Below are 17,918 nucleotides of genomic sequence, written 5' to 3'. Positions count from 1 at the left end.
GTTCGAACTCCATGGCTAGAGGCTTTTTGATCATATGATGCCATCAAGTGAAGTAAGTTGGTCAACTACCTTTAAGTGTACTGAAATACCGTAGCCTACCCGAGTCCCAATACAAAATTGCCTGCTTTTCACATCTACTATTTCCATGTTACATTAATTACCAAAAAAAAATGAACACTGGAGCTGAAGTAAATCCCAAGTCCTCTCTCTGCCAATCGTACTTCACCTGCGCCCTCTACAGCGACAGACGGCAGAACTTACGGGACACAGGCGGCCTCCGTAACCTGCCAAATGCCGTATATCTCTCACGTTCCGCTAATGGAGCCTCCGTCTGGGTGGGGAGGCGAGAGGGTAAAACTGATAAGCAAGGGGAGGGGAGAGGAGGGGACAGACACCAGTAAGTAAACGGAGGGGAAGAATTTAGTAGCAAGGGGAACGGTTTTTCTAAGCATGGCTAATAAGGAGGGGGGATGATGCTGGTGAGATGTATCAAAAAGTAAGAAGCAAAAATAAAGAGATTATAAGTTGACTATTATGATTATGGACAGACAAAAGATATGGGATACCTTAACAGCGAGAGGGACGACTAAGAAGCAAATGGACGCAAGGAAGATGAGTGGAAAGTAAGGGGTGACTGGGAAGTAAGGAGGGAGGGGATGACTGGGGAGCAAGGAGGTTGACTGGGAAGCAAAGGGATTGACTGGGGAGCAAGGAGTGACTGGGGAGCAAGGGGGGTGATTGGAAAGGAAGGAGTTACTGGGAAGTATGTGGGGGTGGCTGGGAAGTAAGGAGTTACTGGGGAGCAAGAGGGATGACTGGGAAGTAAGGAGTTACTCGGGAGTAAGGGGGTGGCTGGGAAACAAGAGGGATGGTTGGAAGTAAAGGGTTACTGGGGAGCAAGGGGGGTGATTGGGAAGTAAGGAGTTACAAGGGAGCAAGGGAGCTGACCGGGAAGCAAAGAGGGTGACTGGTAGGCAAGGGAGGTGACTGGGAGAAAAAGGAGGTGACTGGGAACTAATGAGGTGACACAGAAGCAAACTGAATGAATGAGAAACAAGGGAAGAAACTGGAAGGCAAGAAAGGCAACTGTGAAGAAGAAGAAGAAAGAAAAAGAAAAGGAAAGAAAAGGTAAAGGAAAAAGAAGAAGAAAAAAAAAAGAAGAAAAAGAAAAAGAAATGGAAAAAGAAGAAGAAGAAGAAAAGGAAAAGGAAAAAGAAAAAGAAGAAGAAGAAGAAGGAGAACGACTGGAGAGCAAGAGAAACAGTTGACATAAAAAGAAAGTGGTTGAGAAGCAAGCGGAAAGGTTGACAAGCAAAGAGCATAAATAGCATGGAAGAAGAACAACTAAAAAAAAAAAAACATGAAAGGACGGCTGAGATGCGAGGGGGAACTGATAAATAAGACACCAAGGTTGGAAACGTCGGAGTGACAGGCCCGCATATGTCTGAGGAGGCTGTGATAAGGGAAGAGGCTTGGGTGTGTTCCTTCTCTGTGCCTGCCACATTTTTATTCGTGGTTAATTCGGAAACGTACTGTAGTGGGGATGATTTATTTTCATATGAGCCTTTTTCTGATTCTGTGTTCTTCTTCCTTCACTTTTCCACTCTACCATTCCCTCTCATCTTCCTATACTCTCCTTTCCCCTCACCACTCTGAGCTTCGTACTTTCCATTCATTTTCAAACACCATATTCTTTCTTAACCACCATTTCCTTACTCTCAGAATCTCACGTTTCCCTTTCCCGTAACCTTCCCTCCCCATCGTACTTCAATCACTTACCTACCCACTCTTTCTTTTTTCTCCCTCTCACTTCCTCATACTTCTCTCCATCTCTCCAAGATCGTCTTCTCCCTCCCCTCAACTCGCAGTTTCCTTCTTCCCATCTTACCTCTATTCATTACTATTTTCACTCATAATTGCACCTCACACTTCTCTCATCTCCCCATTTTTGTCCTCTGCTTTCTGCCTTTCCTCATCCAACCTCCACTCATACTGTTTTTTTTAATCTGAATTTGTCACACTTATCTCCATCATGTCCCTGCATTACCATGCTTTCTCACACTTGTCTTTTCCCTTCCCCTCAACTTCCTACCTTTTCCTTCTCCCTTTCCTCATTAATCTTTCCCCACTCATATTTTCTCACTCTACACCTGTCCTTCCATTTATCTCATTATACAACACGTCTCCTTCAGTTCACCTCCGCTTCCTATGTTTCTGCCTCATAGTCACCTTGCTGCACCCCACACTACCCTTGTTTTTCCGCTCAACTCTTCATGCAATCTCCCCCTCTTCTCTTCATACCTCTTTTCCCTTTCCCCCCACCCTCTACCTCCTCTTCGCACTCTCTTATCAACATATCCTTCTCTCTCTCTCTCTCTCTCTCTCTCTCTCTCTCTCTCTCTCTCTCTCTCTCAGTTCTCCATTTCCCTCTCCTCCTCATATTTCCACTGACCCCTGTCTTGGTGTCTTTTCTTCTCCCAGTCCTCCTCACCATTCCACCACCCTCACTCACCCTACGCTCTCTCATTACATCCCTCTTCCCCCAACCTACCCCACCCGCCGCCATACCTCCTACGCAGTCTATATTCATCTGGGCGTAACCTTAGACGGCGGCGTGGGGGCTGGGGAGGATGGAAGGGTAGTTGGAGGTCTGACGTAGCTCCCCTCGTATTTTAGCTTCATGTTACAGATCATCGCATTTTGTGTTGAGGGTGATGCTACCATACTGCACTTGATTAATCAGTGGGTACTATTTTAACCCCTTCGAAAACTCTTCCATCAGCATAACATAATTTGGTAGAAACAAGAATAAAGAAAAAATTACGTCTTCGAGTAAAACACAGGGCGCGCGCGCGCACACACGCACACGCACACGCGCACGCACACACACACACACACACACACACCTCAGTCATTTCTTACGACGCCCGTGAAAATCCCTTTCGTTAACCCTGACACCCCTCCTTAATCCGAAACCCGAGAACCCCCGGTTTTTACGAACTAATTTCCCCGGGGCAGCAATAATGTTTACCTTTTCACGGGAACGGCGGGGGTTACGTTACTGCTGACGACGCTTGAGGGCCTCGTAAAAACAGGTAGGGGAGAGACTATGGCCAAGAGGGGAGGGGAGAGGAGAGGGGAGATAGCCACGGGCAGGAGAGAGGCGAGACGGCTATGAGGATCTGGGGAAGGCAGGAGAAGAAACCTATGAGGAGATTACACGTGGACGAAAGGAAGATATGGAAGGGAGAGGTGAGGAAAGGAGTAAAAGTTATGGGGAAGAGAGGAGACAGTCATGGGCAGAAGGGGCGGAGAAAGCAACGGAGAGAAGGGAAGGGTGGGGAAGACGGAAGACCTATGGTCAAGGAAACAGCTATGAGGAAAAAAAAAAAAAAAGATGTAGGGGAGGGGGAGAAGTAGGGCCACGTGTGTGACAGAGTCGAGATGAAGTACTCTAATAAATACTGAAATACTGATCCGTCCTTACATCGGTACTGGACACTGCATATGGGCAACGTAATCCATCCTTTGAAGTCCAGTGGGATTCTTACATACCAACAAATGGTACTACATGCCGTTACATGACATCACTGAAGCACTAGTGACACAGTATTAAGGGTGTCTCCTGGGAGATCAGTGCAGAGTGTCTTAACGAAATACAGATCCTCAATTGTTCCCCGTGCTCGACCAGGATCGATCTCACGATTCTACAATAGCTGCCCTCCTCACTAGCATCGGACTATCACCTTGCAATTGGCAGATTATTCTATGTATGCTCATACAGGCAATACAAGAACCACCTAAAATTAGTGAATTATATTATATGTGTATACGTGATTTAAGCTAGGGCTATAATAATCGAGAACCATGATATACCAGACTCGTACCAGGAAGCTAAATGATGTTGAAGATAATCGCTACTCCTCCTCTCCACACTTTCTTCCCACTTGTACTACCTCGCAGCCTTGTCTCTTTCCATGATAACTTTCTCTGTCTCTCATCACTTTGCCTATACAGTATGAATCGTCATCTTTCCTTACCCTACCTCTTCCCACCTGTCGCTTCCAACCCTGTCTCTTATCATCCTCTCTAGCCTCTCACTTTTTAACAGTCTGCCTTTTAATTCCTCAACTTGCTTCCCGCCACCTTGCCTCTCGTAACCCTGTCTCATGTCATTTTATCTCCCCCTCTCATCTTACATCATCTTACCTCCTTAAACCCTCACTTTTCCTCACCCTGCTTCATAGCAATACCTTCTCCCCTCCACTCTGCCTCTCCCTGCCCTATATCTTTCCTACTATTACTTGTCTCCCCCCTATCTCTCTTTGTCTACCTTGCTCAGTATTATCTCTCCCCTCATTACCTCTCTATCTTTCCTGAGTCTGTCATTCCCCACTACAACCTGTCAGTATCTATTAGCACCTGCCTCCTTCAGTCTTGGTTCCCCTCTGCTGTCACTTCCTTCTCTCTCTCTCTCTCTCTCTCTCTCCATCCTACCTATCCAATCTCCATCTCTCCCCACTCAGCCTTTTCTTCAATGATCTTCTACTTTCATATCCTTCTTCCCCATCCATCCTTTCCTCAAGTAACCTCACAGTTTCCTGTTCTATCCTGCTCTCATCTCTTCCTCCCCACCTACCTCTTCCTCCCTCAGTATCACACTTTCCTATCGTCCCTCCATCTCTACTTCCCCACCCACTCTTTCCTCCTTAAGTCTCTCCCTTCCTTAGACTCCCCTCATCTCCTTCTCCCGTAACTTCCCATCATCTCTCCCTCTCCACCCAACCATTCCTCCCTTGATCTCTCCCTTCTCTATCTTCCCCTCATCTCTTCCTTCCCATCTTTCCCTTTTCCTCCCTCGGTCTCTCCCTTCTCTATCTCACCCTTCCATCTTTCCTCTCCACCCTATCCTTTCCTCCCTCAGTCTCTCTCTTCCCTATCCTCCCCCGTATATCCGCCCCCACCTAACATTTCCTCCCCTAACCTTACCCACCGGATCCTGCCCATTGGTGAAGACACACTCAACTCACCAACATTCTGGACATACTTTCCGTCCCACACAGAGGCTTAACAGAAAAATATCGCACACGGCATTTTTGGCATCGGTTCCACATACCCAACACGTTCCCCCACTAGGCACTTGAACGGTGTGGAACGGGGTACAGTTTTTGTAAGGTTGGCTTCAAGAACGTTGCATTTGTATCGTGGTTTATCAACACCATCGTTTATCAGTATGTTTCATCTGTACTTTGGTTTATGTGTATTGTGGCTTATCTGTAATGTGGGGTAGGCCTACCTGTAAAAGGGGTGGGAGTATTAGTAACGTGAAACATCTGCAATACATCAGTATCAGCAACACAGGGTATCAAAACACTGGATACCTGCATCATGTAATAAATGTAACGCATAGTATATATAACGGTTGTTACCCGTAACATACCGTATTCGTGATTAAAAAATACAAAACGGTAGCAGCTAATTAAATATTCCCGACCCCCCGTTACTCTGTAGGGAGACCCGAAGTTAGTCCATGGGCTAAAATTAGAGAAAAGGCATAACGAAGATTTGTTCTTGCAGATGGAAAGAGGAAAGAAGAGTGCAGAATACCTCCAATGTCTCTTCTACTAACAAAAAGATATCTTAGTTATGAGCGCAAATAATCGCAAGACATTTGGCGAAACTCATCCCATTACCGTAGCACATGGCATTCGTGGCACTCGTATCATCTGGCTCCCTTAACCCCTTGCTTGTGTACCCCGACCACTTACAGCTGATACATGGCCACCGTGAAATAGCAATCGTACAGAGGTTAAACGCCGAACATAAGCTCATACGCCTGTTGACTTGAGCCCGGTGGAGCCTGAGTGGTTTGGAGGCTTCACGAGTGTCGAAAGTGTAAATGGAAACGCTCGCGCGCGCGCTCGTGTGTGTGTGTGTGTGTGTGTGTGTGTGTGTGTGTGTGTGTGTGTGTGTGTGTGTGTGTGTGTGTGTGTGTGTGTGTGTGTGTGTGTGTGTGTGTGTGTGTGTGTGTGTGTGTGTGTGTGTGTGTGTGTGTGTGTGTGTGTGTGTGTGTGTGTGTGTGTGTGTGTGTGTGTGTGTGTGCTCTTAAACATTGCTAGGGTGTTGTCTGCGTTTTGGTTTTGTATTTTTTCCTCCTTGTAGCGGAATTACTTGTGTTTTTATCTCATCGGCGGATAAGGATGCCATATCTCATAAAACAGCAATATTATTGATGTCCTTCCTTCTTTCAGGAAGTGATCACGGCGCATTCTCAGTTTGTTATTTCAGTGTATGGGTGATTTTTCTATTCCGTCTTTGGCTTATCGCTGGAGTAATATTGGCTTTTATATTACTCCAAATGAAACGTGTACCTCTTCACGGATTATTCACATGCCTCTCTCTTTGCTTGAACCAATCTAACAGACCGTCAGCACAAACAAACATCCTTCAGAGTGCAACAGACAGGAAGGAAGGAGTGTGTGTGAACGACCTCTCTCTCTCCCCCTCTCTCTCTCTGCTTGGCTGGCACTCAACCATTCCACCTTCCTCTGATTGACAACCATTCATCTCTTCAGTGCTTGTTTCCATCTTAAATGTTTCGTTATTTTTATTTACTGTATCCATAATGGTATTATCATTGCTTTGCCTCTTCATGCTTATATATATATATATATATATATATATATATATATATATATATATATATATCACTTTCCCTACCATGAGATGATTTTGCACAGCTTAGTGGAGGCCTCTGGTAGTAAGGGCTTAAGCTATTAGTATTTTCGGTCTCGCCTCCTCGCAGTTATCAGGGTATTCTTAGACTGTCCACCTGTTCTTAGAAATTTTTCACTTCTCTTCTGTTTGCTTATCTTGTTACTTTTCTTGACTTCTCCAGACATTTTTATTCAACTAAGGAAAGTTTCATTAGACTGACGGTAGTTTTTGAATGTTATATCTAATCCCTCTAGTTCACAAAATCTTTAAGCTCTTAAAATCATTAATACCATCTGGAAACAACAACACATAAAAGACGCTCTCGGGCAGAAGGGGCTAACACTCGCCCTATTACCTATTTTTTTTATTTTCCTTAATTTTCCATTTCTCCTCTATATTTTCTACTATAGCTACTCTAATCCGTTTCCAGTATTTGCATTTGTTTTCTTTTCATCTCCTCTTCTGTTTATTATCTCTTGACTTTTATACTTCCTTTCCCTTCCTTATTTTTCATCTTGCTACGAAGATTTTTTTTTAGCTTCAATTTTATTTCTTCTATTCCTCTCTCTCTCTCTCTCTCTCTCTCTCTCTCTCTCTCTCTCTCTCTCTCTCCTGGCACATGTTCAAGCCACTCTGCTGCCATGTCCTCGTTTCATCCCCTTTCTCTTCCTTTCCCTCACATCACGTCATCATTATTTTTCCTTCTCACTTCTTAATCGTCTTTCCCCCCCCCTCTCTCTCTCTCTTTCTCTCTCTCTCTCTCTCTCTCTCTCTCTCTCTCTCTCTCTCTCTCTCTCTCTCTCTCTCTCTCTCTTTTTCCTCATTCCTCGTTTCTTCTTCCCCTTTACTTCTCTCTCCCTTGTTTTCAAATCATTCCTTTTGTTCACCTCACCCTCCGTCTTTCCTTCCCTCATCTCAATCCTCTTTTTTCCTCTCTCTCTCTCTCTCTCTCTCTCTCTCTCTCTCTCTCTCTCCATTCTTTAATCCTCTTACCTTCACTTTCATGATTTTTTTTTTCCTCCTCCCCCCTTCCTTGCTCCCTCTCTTTCTTTATAGCTTCTCTTTCACACATCCCTCCATCAGTTTCTCTCTCTCTCCTTACATTGCATCATATCTCCTTTTGGTTTTCCCTCAGTCCTACATCCTTCCCTCTTTTTAGTCTTTTTTTTAATCCCTCACATACCACCTTCCCTCTTTTCCTTCCTCCTTTCCCGTCTCCCGCAAAACCTGCCAAAGGGAATGAATGAGGGGAGAGTAAGACAACAGACCAAAACAAAGCAAGCCTCGACATTAACGCCCTACCCACACATATGCATTGCCATAAAAACGTCTTTGCTTTGGACATACAAGTGGCGTGTGAGGAAGGACATGAAGGACAAAAAAGGGCAAGGAAAGACAAAAAAAAAAAAAAAAAAAAAAAAAAGGAGAAGAAGAATACGTACCCGGTATAAAAATATGAATTAAAGATAATCTGACTACTAGATGAGAGATGTGAATAATAACAAGAAAATACAGAGTGTGTGTCAGTGTGAGCTGTGTCAAGTTAGAGGTTGATGTTAATGTGGAGGTCGAGTTAAAAGATTAGCAGAACTGCAGAAGAGGATAGTGAGGAAAAAGTAAACTTATCATGAAGGTCAAAGTTAGAGAAAAGAATATGAGTAATGTTAGTAAGGTTAGAAAGGAAACAACAGAAAAGGGGACGAAAAGACTAAGTTAATCAAAGAGAATTACAGCAAGGTAGGTGAGAAAGCAGAGATATGCATGAAGATATGGGGAAGAGATAAAGAGAAATGGAGTAAGGTTAGCAAAGAAAGAACCGAGAGAGAGGCTGGGAGAAAAGAGAGATAAAGAAAAGTTTGAGGTAAGTTAGAGATGAGTAGAAAGGAGAGAGTCAGAGAGAACCGAGAGCCTGTTAGGAAGGTTATATATAGCATGGCGGGTGCGGACCTGCCTCACCTCTCTCCCTCTACCTCACCTGAGAGAGAGAGAGAGAGAAATGTGTGTGTGTGTGTGTGTGTGTGTGTGTGTGTGTGTGTGTGTGTGTGTGTGTGTGTGTGTGTGTGTGTGTAAGAATGCGCAAGAGAGAAAAAGAACGAGTGCGTGCGTGGGAGAAAAAAGATGTCTTATGTACCGATATGCCCGTTAGTGTTCTCTCTCAAGCCCCTCCCAACCCCACAGACCCCCCCACACACCACCCGCATGACCAACCTACACATGGCCCAAAAAAATACGTCAGATTAACAGAGACACCACAGAAACAAACGCATCATCATCATCATCATCATCATTTTCTCCTTCGAGCTCTCTTTTCCACTTAACAACACCAGACACACACACACACACACACACACACACACACACACACACACACACACACACACACACACACAAAACGCCAAACAAACACACAGACGCCAAATGAGAAACGTCACCACAAAATATGACCAACGTAGCATACCAGGTAGACTACGTAAAACAAACCGACATCAGAAAACAAATACTTAATACACAGACGCCAAAGAAATACACAGTAGAGGCCAAACCAGAAATAATACACAAACAGATGGCAAACAAGAAAGACGTCATACATACTGCAGCCGAGGAAAGAGACGCCAAGCAGACTATCTCCAGTGTTGTAATAAATGAGGAACTGAAGAGAAACAGACTCAGAAGCAACTGCCTTATAAATGCCAGCTTTATGTACAGACTACAGATGAATGTTTAACATCTTAGGGAAATTATTACTTGTTTTTTAATTTATGTAACCCACTGTAAAGACACACTAGTTGGACATTTTTTTTTTAGTTTAGTTACTCTCGTCCTGAAGATTTTTTTTTTATTTTGTTACACTCGTACTGATGAGGTCAAAGATACTCTCCATTAACCAATTTAAAATACTGACTTTTTTAGTTTTACTCTTTCTAACTTCAAGCAATTTTTTCCTACCAAGGAACAGCCCCTCGCACTGTAGATTTAAGTCTATTTGTGTCTGTCTGTCCATCTGTCAATATATCTATCTATGAATTTAGTCCCACCACCCGTTTTGTAGGAGGAGGAGGAGGAGGAGGGGGGGGATTAAGAAAGAGACAATATCATACGAAATGGAAGGAATGTCGCCAAATAACGAAAGACATAACTGCGGCTGATGACGGGGTGCCACTAAACCACGATATATTAAATTACAACAGAAGAAGGTGTGCCTCTGAAATATGGCAGACAGCCGACCTTGGATGGACCCTTAGGATATCTCTGACGCTGATAAAAAGAAAGAGGTTACAGTTATTGGTCCTTGAGGCAGTAAGTGGCTTCGATTGGGCCTCTTACTGTTCTCTCCCTCGCACAACCTGATGGGTATTTTTTGGCTCTGGAACTTCGTGACTTGGCTTAAATAATCCATTTAATCCTAGTTAAGCCTAAAGACGTCTTCCTCTCCCCCCTACCAACCGACTGTTTGATTTAGCGTTTTGGAGATTTTTCAGACTGAAGGAGTTTAATGTAGACTGTATCTAATCTTTTCACTGCGAGTGGTTTGCCCGAAGTAGAATGAATCCGTCTGGATGTACCAAAAAATTAAAAATAATATCAAGGATGAGATTATGTAAATCAATAAGTTTATAGATCCCTTCCCTCACATCACTTGTCGAACACTGTTTGCTCAGTGTGTAACCTCCGTAGTTCCGATTTGTTTTATAGCGACACAGTACTGGTTAGAACATTAGTCTTTTTCCAGATGCTCTTCTGATCTAGTTCATTAATTATAATTTGGCAACTAACTATTGCCCCTAGCTTGAATACCGATCTGTGACTGCGTGAAACAAGATTGACAGACACTAAAGGTCAAATGCTGTATAATATAATTAAAACAAAAAAAAAAAGTGTTATTATTTTTCCTGCATTAATAAAAACTATTTAGCTGCAGAGGGTAGGAAATCTTCGACAGGATACTTGCTACGGACAAGAGAATCATTCCCCAATTTTCTCTACAGCAATACAAGCGAAGCAGAACCATCATTTCCTTTGCACCTAATTATACATGGACCATTAATTCCTTCACTCCGAGCTGAATTAAATCGTCTGGCGGTACAGTGAACAGAAAGGAAATAAAATGTAGACTTTCTGAGCTGGCTGTTTCCAGAGGCCACCCTTACGTTAGCCAGATCCTTTGGTCGTAGTCAGAACATAAAAATTATATCCTCAAACTGAAGGAGTCAATCCATGACGACTTTCTATCCCTTCTAGTATGAGGATTTCCCTAAGCTTAATTCAATCGACTGGCAGATTCAAAGTAAATTTACAGAAAGGTGCCATGGTACTGAAGGAACATATCCGTAACTGCCGTTTTAACCTTCAGGCTGCGAAATACGATCTTTGCATTTTACGATTAATGTCAGACGACTTTATTCAACCCAGGAGAAAGGTTACAAATGTCTCAAATAATATTTTTGCCGAGAACTTCGAGTTTTGGTATTTTTTATCAGGTACCAACAAGCGACTTTATTCTTCTCGAAGCCCGGTGCGGTCAGTGGTTTATCGGCATCAGGTTGGGCAGCCAGCAAGCTAACAACTGACGACTGTGAAACCGATCGTGTTGGTCTGCGTTTGTGCATACCATTCTGTTTAAGCTAATCCCCTCTATCCCAGGATATTTTTTGTATTTACCAGCAGACGATTTCATTCAGCTTCGAAATGGAGGGACTCTTTAACCCCTTACATATACTGGTGGTACAGGTCATGACGCTTACGAAATGATTATAAAACTGACCCACTGTAAAGGGACTGTTAACCGCGACCGTGCATCACGTTCCGACACCTGACCTCGCGAGGGTCGAATGACAGTTGGAATTTAGACCTGACACCCTACACACATGCACCTAGCCCGACCTGATTAATTGACACTTTCAGTGGTGAATGATGGTGAAAGGATGTACCCAACGGCCCACTTCACTGCTTGTTGTAATAATAGCTGCTTCCCTTATTAACATGTTTTCTTTCCCTGGTTTCTGTACCCCTGCCAACCCCAATCACAACAGTGGGTAACATGATGATGATGATGATGATTTTAGTTACTGCTTGCTCTGGTGACAGAGACGCCGAAGATGCAGCTACCGTGATCGACTCCCTTCTGTTTATCTGTGTATACATGTATGTGAACAAAGTACCAATGAATGGCTGATCCGCTCTTGTTCAGAATCTGCAGATACACTCTACATGGATATGAGATGTAATAATTATGTTTTAATGTAAATACATCGAAGGTGCAGGTCACGGGTCAACTTCAAAGGTCGACCAGAGTCGCTGCGCTCCCTCAGCACTTTGTGTGTGTGTGTGTGTGTGTGTGTGTGTGTGTGTGTGTGTGTGTGTGTGTGTGTGTGTGTGTGTGTGTGTGTGTGTGTGTGTGTTTTCTTCTATGCAGCCTACCCCACCTGTCCTACTCACAGCAGTGGAAACAAGAAGCGGTGCCAAGGCACAGCAAACCCGTCCCCGCCAGTCATTTTAGTGCTGACGTATAAACACAACAGGATAATTAGTCAAAGATGTCACATACCAAATTTGGAATAAATCGAGTGAAAAATGACGATTTTATGCCCATCTGAAATTTTAGGCCCGACCCACCTGACAGTGACCCCCCCTACCGCTAACTGAGGGGTGACCCCCCTGATGTAATGAGGCATGTTATAGGATGATTTGAAAGATGCACCATTACGTTTTGGTTCATGTCGATATAACGAATCTGAAAGGAGTTATGGCGAAAAAACGATTCCCCCCCCCTTTTTTTTTTTTACATTATTTGAGCCTTCAGCCTCGGCCTTCACCCAATTTGGACCAAAATTTAATCAGGTGATCAGAAGGTCATAGCTCATCATCCCTGTAATTTTAGTCATAATCGCACCAGTAGTTTTCGCGTGAAGTTGTTAACAGACAGACACACAGAAAGACAAACAAACAGAAAAACCGAGTGAAAACAATACCCGTCCCAGAGCCCTTCCGGGACGGCAACGGGCAAAATATGATGATAATGATAATAATGATAATAATGATGATGATAATGATGAGAAAAATGATGTAACCATTGTCCCGCTTCGCTGCTTATTCAGATGATAAATTCTCCTGTTTTTGTCTTCTCTCTCTTGCTTCTGTACCCTGCACGCCAATGGTAACAATAATATAAAACATGTCACCATAGTGACTCAGTCAAATATAATTAAAATAATCTAAGGTAATTTTCTTACAGCCAGTACAGAGTATTAGTGAAGAATATGTCTATCATGTTCATATGGTTAGTAGTGTAATCGTCTGAGGCAACAATGAAAACAGACGTTATTGTGAAGGGATTAAAGTGATCAGTATCTACAGTAATGCGATTCTGTAGCAGCACCTCAGAGTTAGAGTGATGTTCATTAGAAATGTGTGATTTGTGTACTGTAATCGTCTGACTGAAATCGTCTGGTAATAGCAATAATAATAAACACCAAATGACTCATCCTTATCAATGAGCTGGACGTAATTAAAGGAAAAAGTAATATAATTCTAGAGAAGCATTCCGGAGTTAGAGTGAATGACATATGAGACGCGTGGTTAGCAGTGTAATCCATCACTTGTCATGTGATGTGGGAGGTGGTGCTTGGGGTGTCAGGTCACAGCGATGCTCTTGTACACTCACACAATACAGCTCCCTCGCTCACTCGTTCACTCTCTCTTAGTAACAGGTCCATTTACCGTATCTTTCTCATCCGTTTCACATTCACTCTGTCTTAATCACATTCTCTCTCTCTCTCTCTCTCTCTCTCTCGGTAACATGTTCACTAATTTTATCTTACTCAGATATCTGTCTCCCATTCACTCAATCTATCTCAATCACATTCTCAGCCAGTCTGCCTCCTTCATAACTCACTCACTCACTTACTCACACTTAGTAACATGCCCCCTTACTCTGTCTTACTCATCTGTTTCACATCCACTCAACCTATCTTAGTCATACTCTCAGTTAATATTTACTTCCCACACCTACTCTCACTCACACATTCATTCAGTCACTCTCTTAGCAACATGTTCATGTTCCCAATCTTACGCATCTTTTTAACATACACTGTTCTATCTTAAGGACATTCAGAGTCTATCTTAAACACATACTCCACCAATCTATCAACCTCACATACTTTCATTTACTCTAGTTTATTCAGTTCCATTCACCTTGGTACAACTCACAGTTTTCTCGATCTCTTCATATATACCCATTATTTTACTGTACTTGCCACTAATACACACACATCAGCACGCCCACTCACAGTTTCATGCATACCAGCAAAGAAGTTACTCTAATCGCTGTATTTTCATTCTTAACAGGCTCACGCTTTTATGATTCACGCTCAGTTGGATAGAAAAAAAAGCTTGGCGTTAGCAGAAACAGAATGCCAGTGTTGTCTCGACGATTAAGCGGTTAACTGTTCGACTTGTCTGTCAGGATACTGTATATTCAATCACACAGTAGCTCATTCACACAACACAGATTCTCTCTCTCTCTCTCTCTCCACCGCACGTGAGACTCATTGACGTCACACCAACACATGACGCAAGTTACCCTTTTCTTCAAATGACACAGACAAGCTATGAGGTATCTCTAACATTAATCATCCCTTACCAACCCTTAACGAAGCATTAGTCTGATCAGACAGACGAAAGCTTAAAAAATGAACTATGGAACGAATGCTGTCTTTAACTACATCTCTCTCTGCTGCTTTCCCTGTCTGTCTTTGTCCCTCTCTGTCTCCCGGCCTGTTTTTGTCTCTGTCCTTTTGTTTCTGTACCCCCCTTCTCTCTCTCTCTCTCTCTCTCTCTCTCTCTCTCTCTCTCTCTCTCTCTCTCTCTCTCACACACACACACACACACACACACACACACACACATACACACACACATACACACACACGCACACACACACGAGTAAACATTGCCCCTGAGCTGCACAAGGTATTCCCATGACAAGACATCCCAGGCGTGAGGAAAGTGGCACGAACCCTCTATGCTGAACACTGATACACTCCTTCCTTACACACACACACACACACACACACTCCATTAGAACAATTAGCGCAGCCAGCCAGTGTACTGTATATCCCCCCGTTGTACACAGAGGCACAAAATGGGCACAAAATTAGAGGCCTGAGGCAAGAGTCACGTCACACTGCTCCTCATACCCGGCTCAGTGACTCACCCACACAGCAGCACCAACGCCACGGGGGATTAAGAACACTGTAAAGATGAAAATGATAAGCCAAATCCACGCAGGAGATGACACGGTGCACAGAAAAAAAAAAAAAAAATCCATCATATCCTTACCGCTCCAATGATATTTCTGTTATTCATGCGACAACCACATTATTTTACAAAGCTCAGATAGACCTCTTGTTGTGAATGGTTTTAGGATATAGTTACTGTTTTTCCTTCAACAGCATAGATTCACTGTTCACTGGATTATGCAACCTTCTCGTCATGGCCAAAGTCGACACGCCAAAAGAGACTCCAGAGCCACCGAACACACTGGATCATTTTAGTCCGATCTTTAGGATATATTTACTGTTTTTCTTAATTATCAATTTTACTGGTGACTAAGAAAAATTTCGCCACGGCAAGACATTATCGAGAGACCATAACCGAAGATGAAAACATGACTAACGATAACCAGCTAAATGTGCTGCTGTGTTCAACTGACATTTAAAAGCGACGTGGTACAAACAGTCAAAAGCATATCAGACATATTGCTATAAGTGTGTATACTCAAATAAAAAAGGTAATGAGGTAGGGAAGTTAGACATAATGCATCTGCGTTATATAATTGAATATGGGGAATCTTCTGTATAAGAAACTAGATGTCAATCATTTTAACTCGGCAGAGAAGTTTTTTCCTTTTGCACCTTGTTTCACCTAACCCGTGCAAGGCAGGCAGTATTAAGGCTCAACATCCATTCCACTGTAATTCTTCGTGACTAGCATAATATTTTAATGGTAGTGTCTTGTTACAGTTCAGTAATAAAGACAGAGAGATGACAATTTTACGCCTATTTAAACTGAACGGAGTATAGTCGGCTATAGGACACTCCCTCAGTGTTTTCCTTTGCCTACGATTTCCGGTCTTTTAAATGTAATGCTTCCAGACATTTTGAAAAACCTTTGAGTTGGGGGTCTGCGTTGTTTTGATTATCTTTGCACTGAAAGAGCCTCTATCTCCACGACTTAATGCTTGGTTCATTTCACTCTGTCACAAAATATTTAGGCCTAAAGGGTAATATATGTAAGACATCATTTATGCTGAGCTTCAGTGAAAGGGGTGTCAAGAAGTACAAAGAGAGTTAGCTAGCACAGGGGACACCAGATATATAGCTCCTGCAGACAAGATGTGTAACATGGCAGGAAAAGGGCATCACAAATCCTGGTACAGTCGATCAAATGGTGCACACTCAACGCGAAACATCCTCACACCACCAACGATGACTACTGTAAAAACCCAGATGATGCTACGCCACCATCATAAACATGGTTTCTTAAGGATGCCGTGTAATTCGTTTGCTTGATAGTTCCTAGTCAGTATTGGTGACATATGCACATTCGGATGATGACATTAATTTTCTAGGAACATCACGAGGAATATAGATGATTTAAGATATCATCGGACCTCTCCTCTGCTGTGTGTGTGTGTGTGTGTGTGTGTGTGTGTGTGTGTGTGTGTGTGTGTGTGTGTGTGTGTGTGTGTGTGTGTGTGTGTGTGTGTGTGTATTTTGATCGACTGTACAAAGTCAACTAAAAAGACCCATGACACTCACGACAACAGCTTCCTCCAGTCGCTTCTTGTGTTCGCGCAGTGTGGACAGCTCTCGGTTCATGCGCTCCAGGTCGCGGTCAGTGCAGTGGCAACAGGGCGTAGGGGAGTGTTCGGACCTGCTGGGGGAGAGAGAAATTAAAACTGCTGTTTGTAGCAAGAAAAAAGCATTTAACCCCATGAGTCTGATGACTTTTTAAAATTAATAATATCTGTCTGCCGGTGGCTAGAATGAAGTAAATAACTGCTTCAGTCCGATAACGTATTACTCGTTTACATTTCTGGTACCCCGAGAGGATTTTGTTCAACGTAGATGCGACTTCTCGAAATATATGGGTTAGATATAGCCTTCACTAACCCCTTCAGTGTGATAGATCCTTCCTATGTTGAATAAAACCGTCTAGAGGTAACAATAATAAAATAAGCTGATGCGTCATCGTAATGATGGGATTAAGATCCTCCATGTCCTGAACAGGTTACTGTAGACTGCTTTTGAATGAAAACGCTTTTTATTCCTTCAAGGACCGGAAGTGTACGAGTAACTGTCTGTTGGAACTGGGATGGAGAATTTATAACTTTTTCGTCCTGAAAGGGTTGCTGGAGCCAGGTTTGAAAATTGTCTTCATGTAAATTGTGAGGCTTCTCATAACCTGAAACGTTCCTGGAAATCGTTTTCAAAATTCCTAGTCTGTAGGTTGGTTAAAACGGTTAAGATTTCTGCATGACATGAAAAGGTTGCCGGACACTGCCTTTAAAATCGTCTGTCGCTAATTAGGAAACAGCTGTAAAGATTCTCCCATCCTAAGAGTGTTTGTGGAGACTGCTTTTAACCCCTTCAGCTTAAAATGTCCTTTTCAAACTGGCGGTGTCTGGCACAACCTTCATTAATCACTTCACTACTATAGACTTCTAAGCTGAATAAAATCGTCTGGCAGTAGCAATACCGGTACACAAAGATACCATCGTATGTACTTTACCAGTTTAATTTTGCCATTTCCTGTCTTTTTTTTCCTTCCCCCTCAGTACAGCCCCCCCGGTAGTGAAGCGTAAATGGAGGCTACAACCCCTCCTGCTCAAAAATTGTCCTAAGCTGAATAAAATCGTCTGATGGTGGAAAAATTACATCAAAACTACGACACCGAATTCAAGGGGTTAATGGGAACTGTTTTAACCCTCTGAGAACAGGAACTCACTACGAAGCTAAATATAATCGTCTGTAGACAGCAAGGCTAAAAAAGTTGAGTCTTTACTTCTTGGAAAAGTTAAAAGGCGGTAACAAATGGCTGGCGAATTTTTAGTTTTTCCCTTTGCCAAATCGAAAACAAAATTAGTCCTTTAATACCTACCCCATGCGAAGTATAGGGACCTGAGGCTAGGCTGCCGTAGT

At 43.0% G+C, this 17,918-nt stretch overlaps 1 protein-coding gene across 7 annotated transcripts in view; it reads right to left on the bottom strand.

Annotated features, from left to right (window-relative positions):
* The window catches only part of LOC145406856 (uncharacterized), a 560,030-nt gene that overhangs the window by 510,844 nt on the left and 31,268 nt on the right, over nucleotides 1-17,918 (bottom strand). For 6 of the 7 annotated variants that reach the window (XR_013898600.1, XM_080277963.1, XM_080277968.1 and 3 more), the window contains exon 6: nucleotides 16,536-16,653. Coding sequence is in view for 6 of the 7 variants with exons in the window: in XM_080277963.1 (XP_080134089.1) it covers nucleotides 16,536-16,653 (118 nt within the window). In the remaining variant the exon portion in view is untranslated. The remainder of the gene's footprint in view (nucleotides 1-16,535; nucleotides 16,654-17,918) is intronic. The other variant, XM_080277964.1, reaches the window with a different exon arrangement.

The sequence above is a fragment of the Coenobita brevimanus genome, chromosome 71 (assembly GCF_032717465.1).
Source record: "Coenobita brevimanus isolate Jiangsu-jjx chromosome 71, ASM3271746v2, whole genome shotgun sequence".
Classification (NCBI taxonomy): domain Eukaryota; kingdom Metazoa; phylum Arthropoda; class Malacostraca; order Decapoda; family Coenobitidae; genus Coenobita; species Coenobita brevimanus.
Note: the sequence above shows the minus strand (reverse complement) of the source record. Positions and strands in the feature narration are given on the sequence as shown.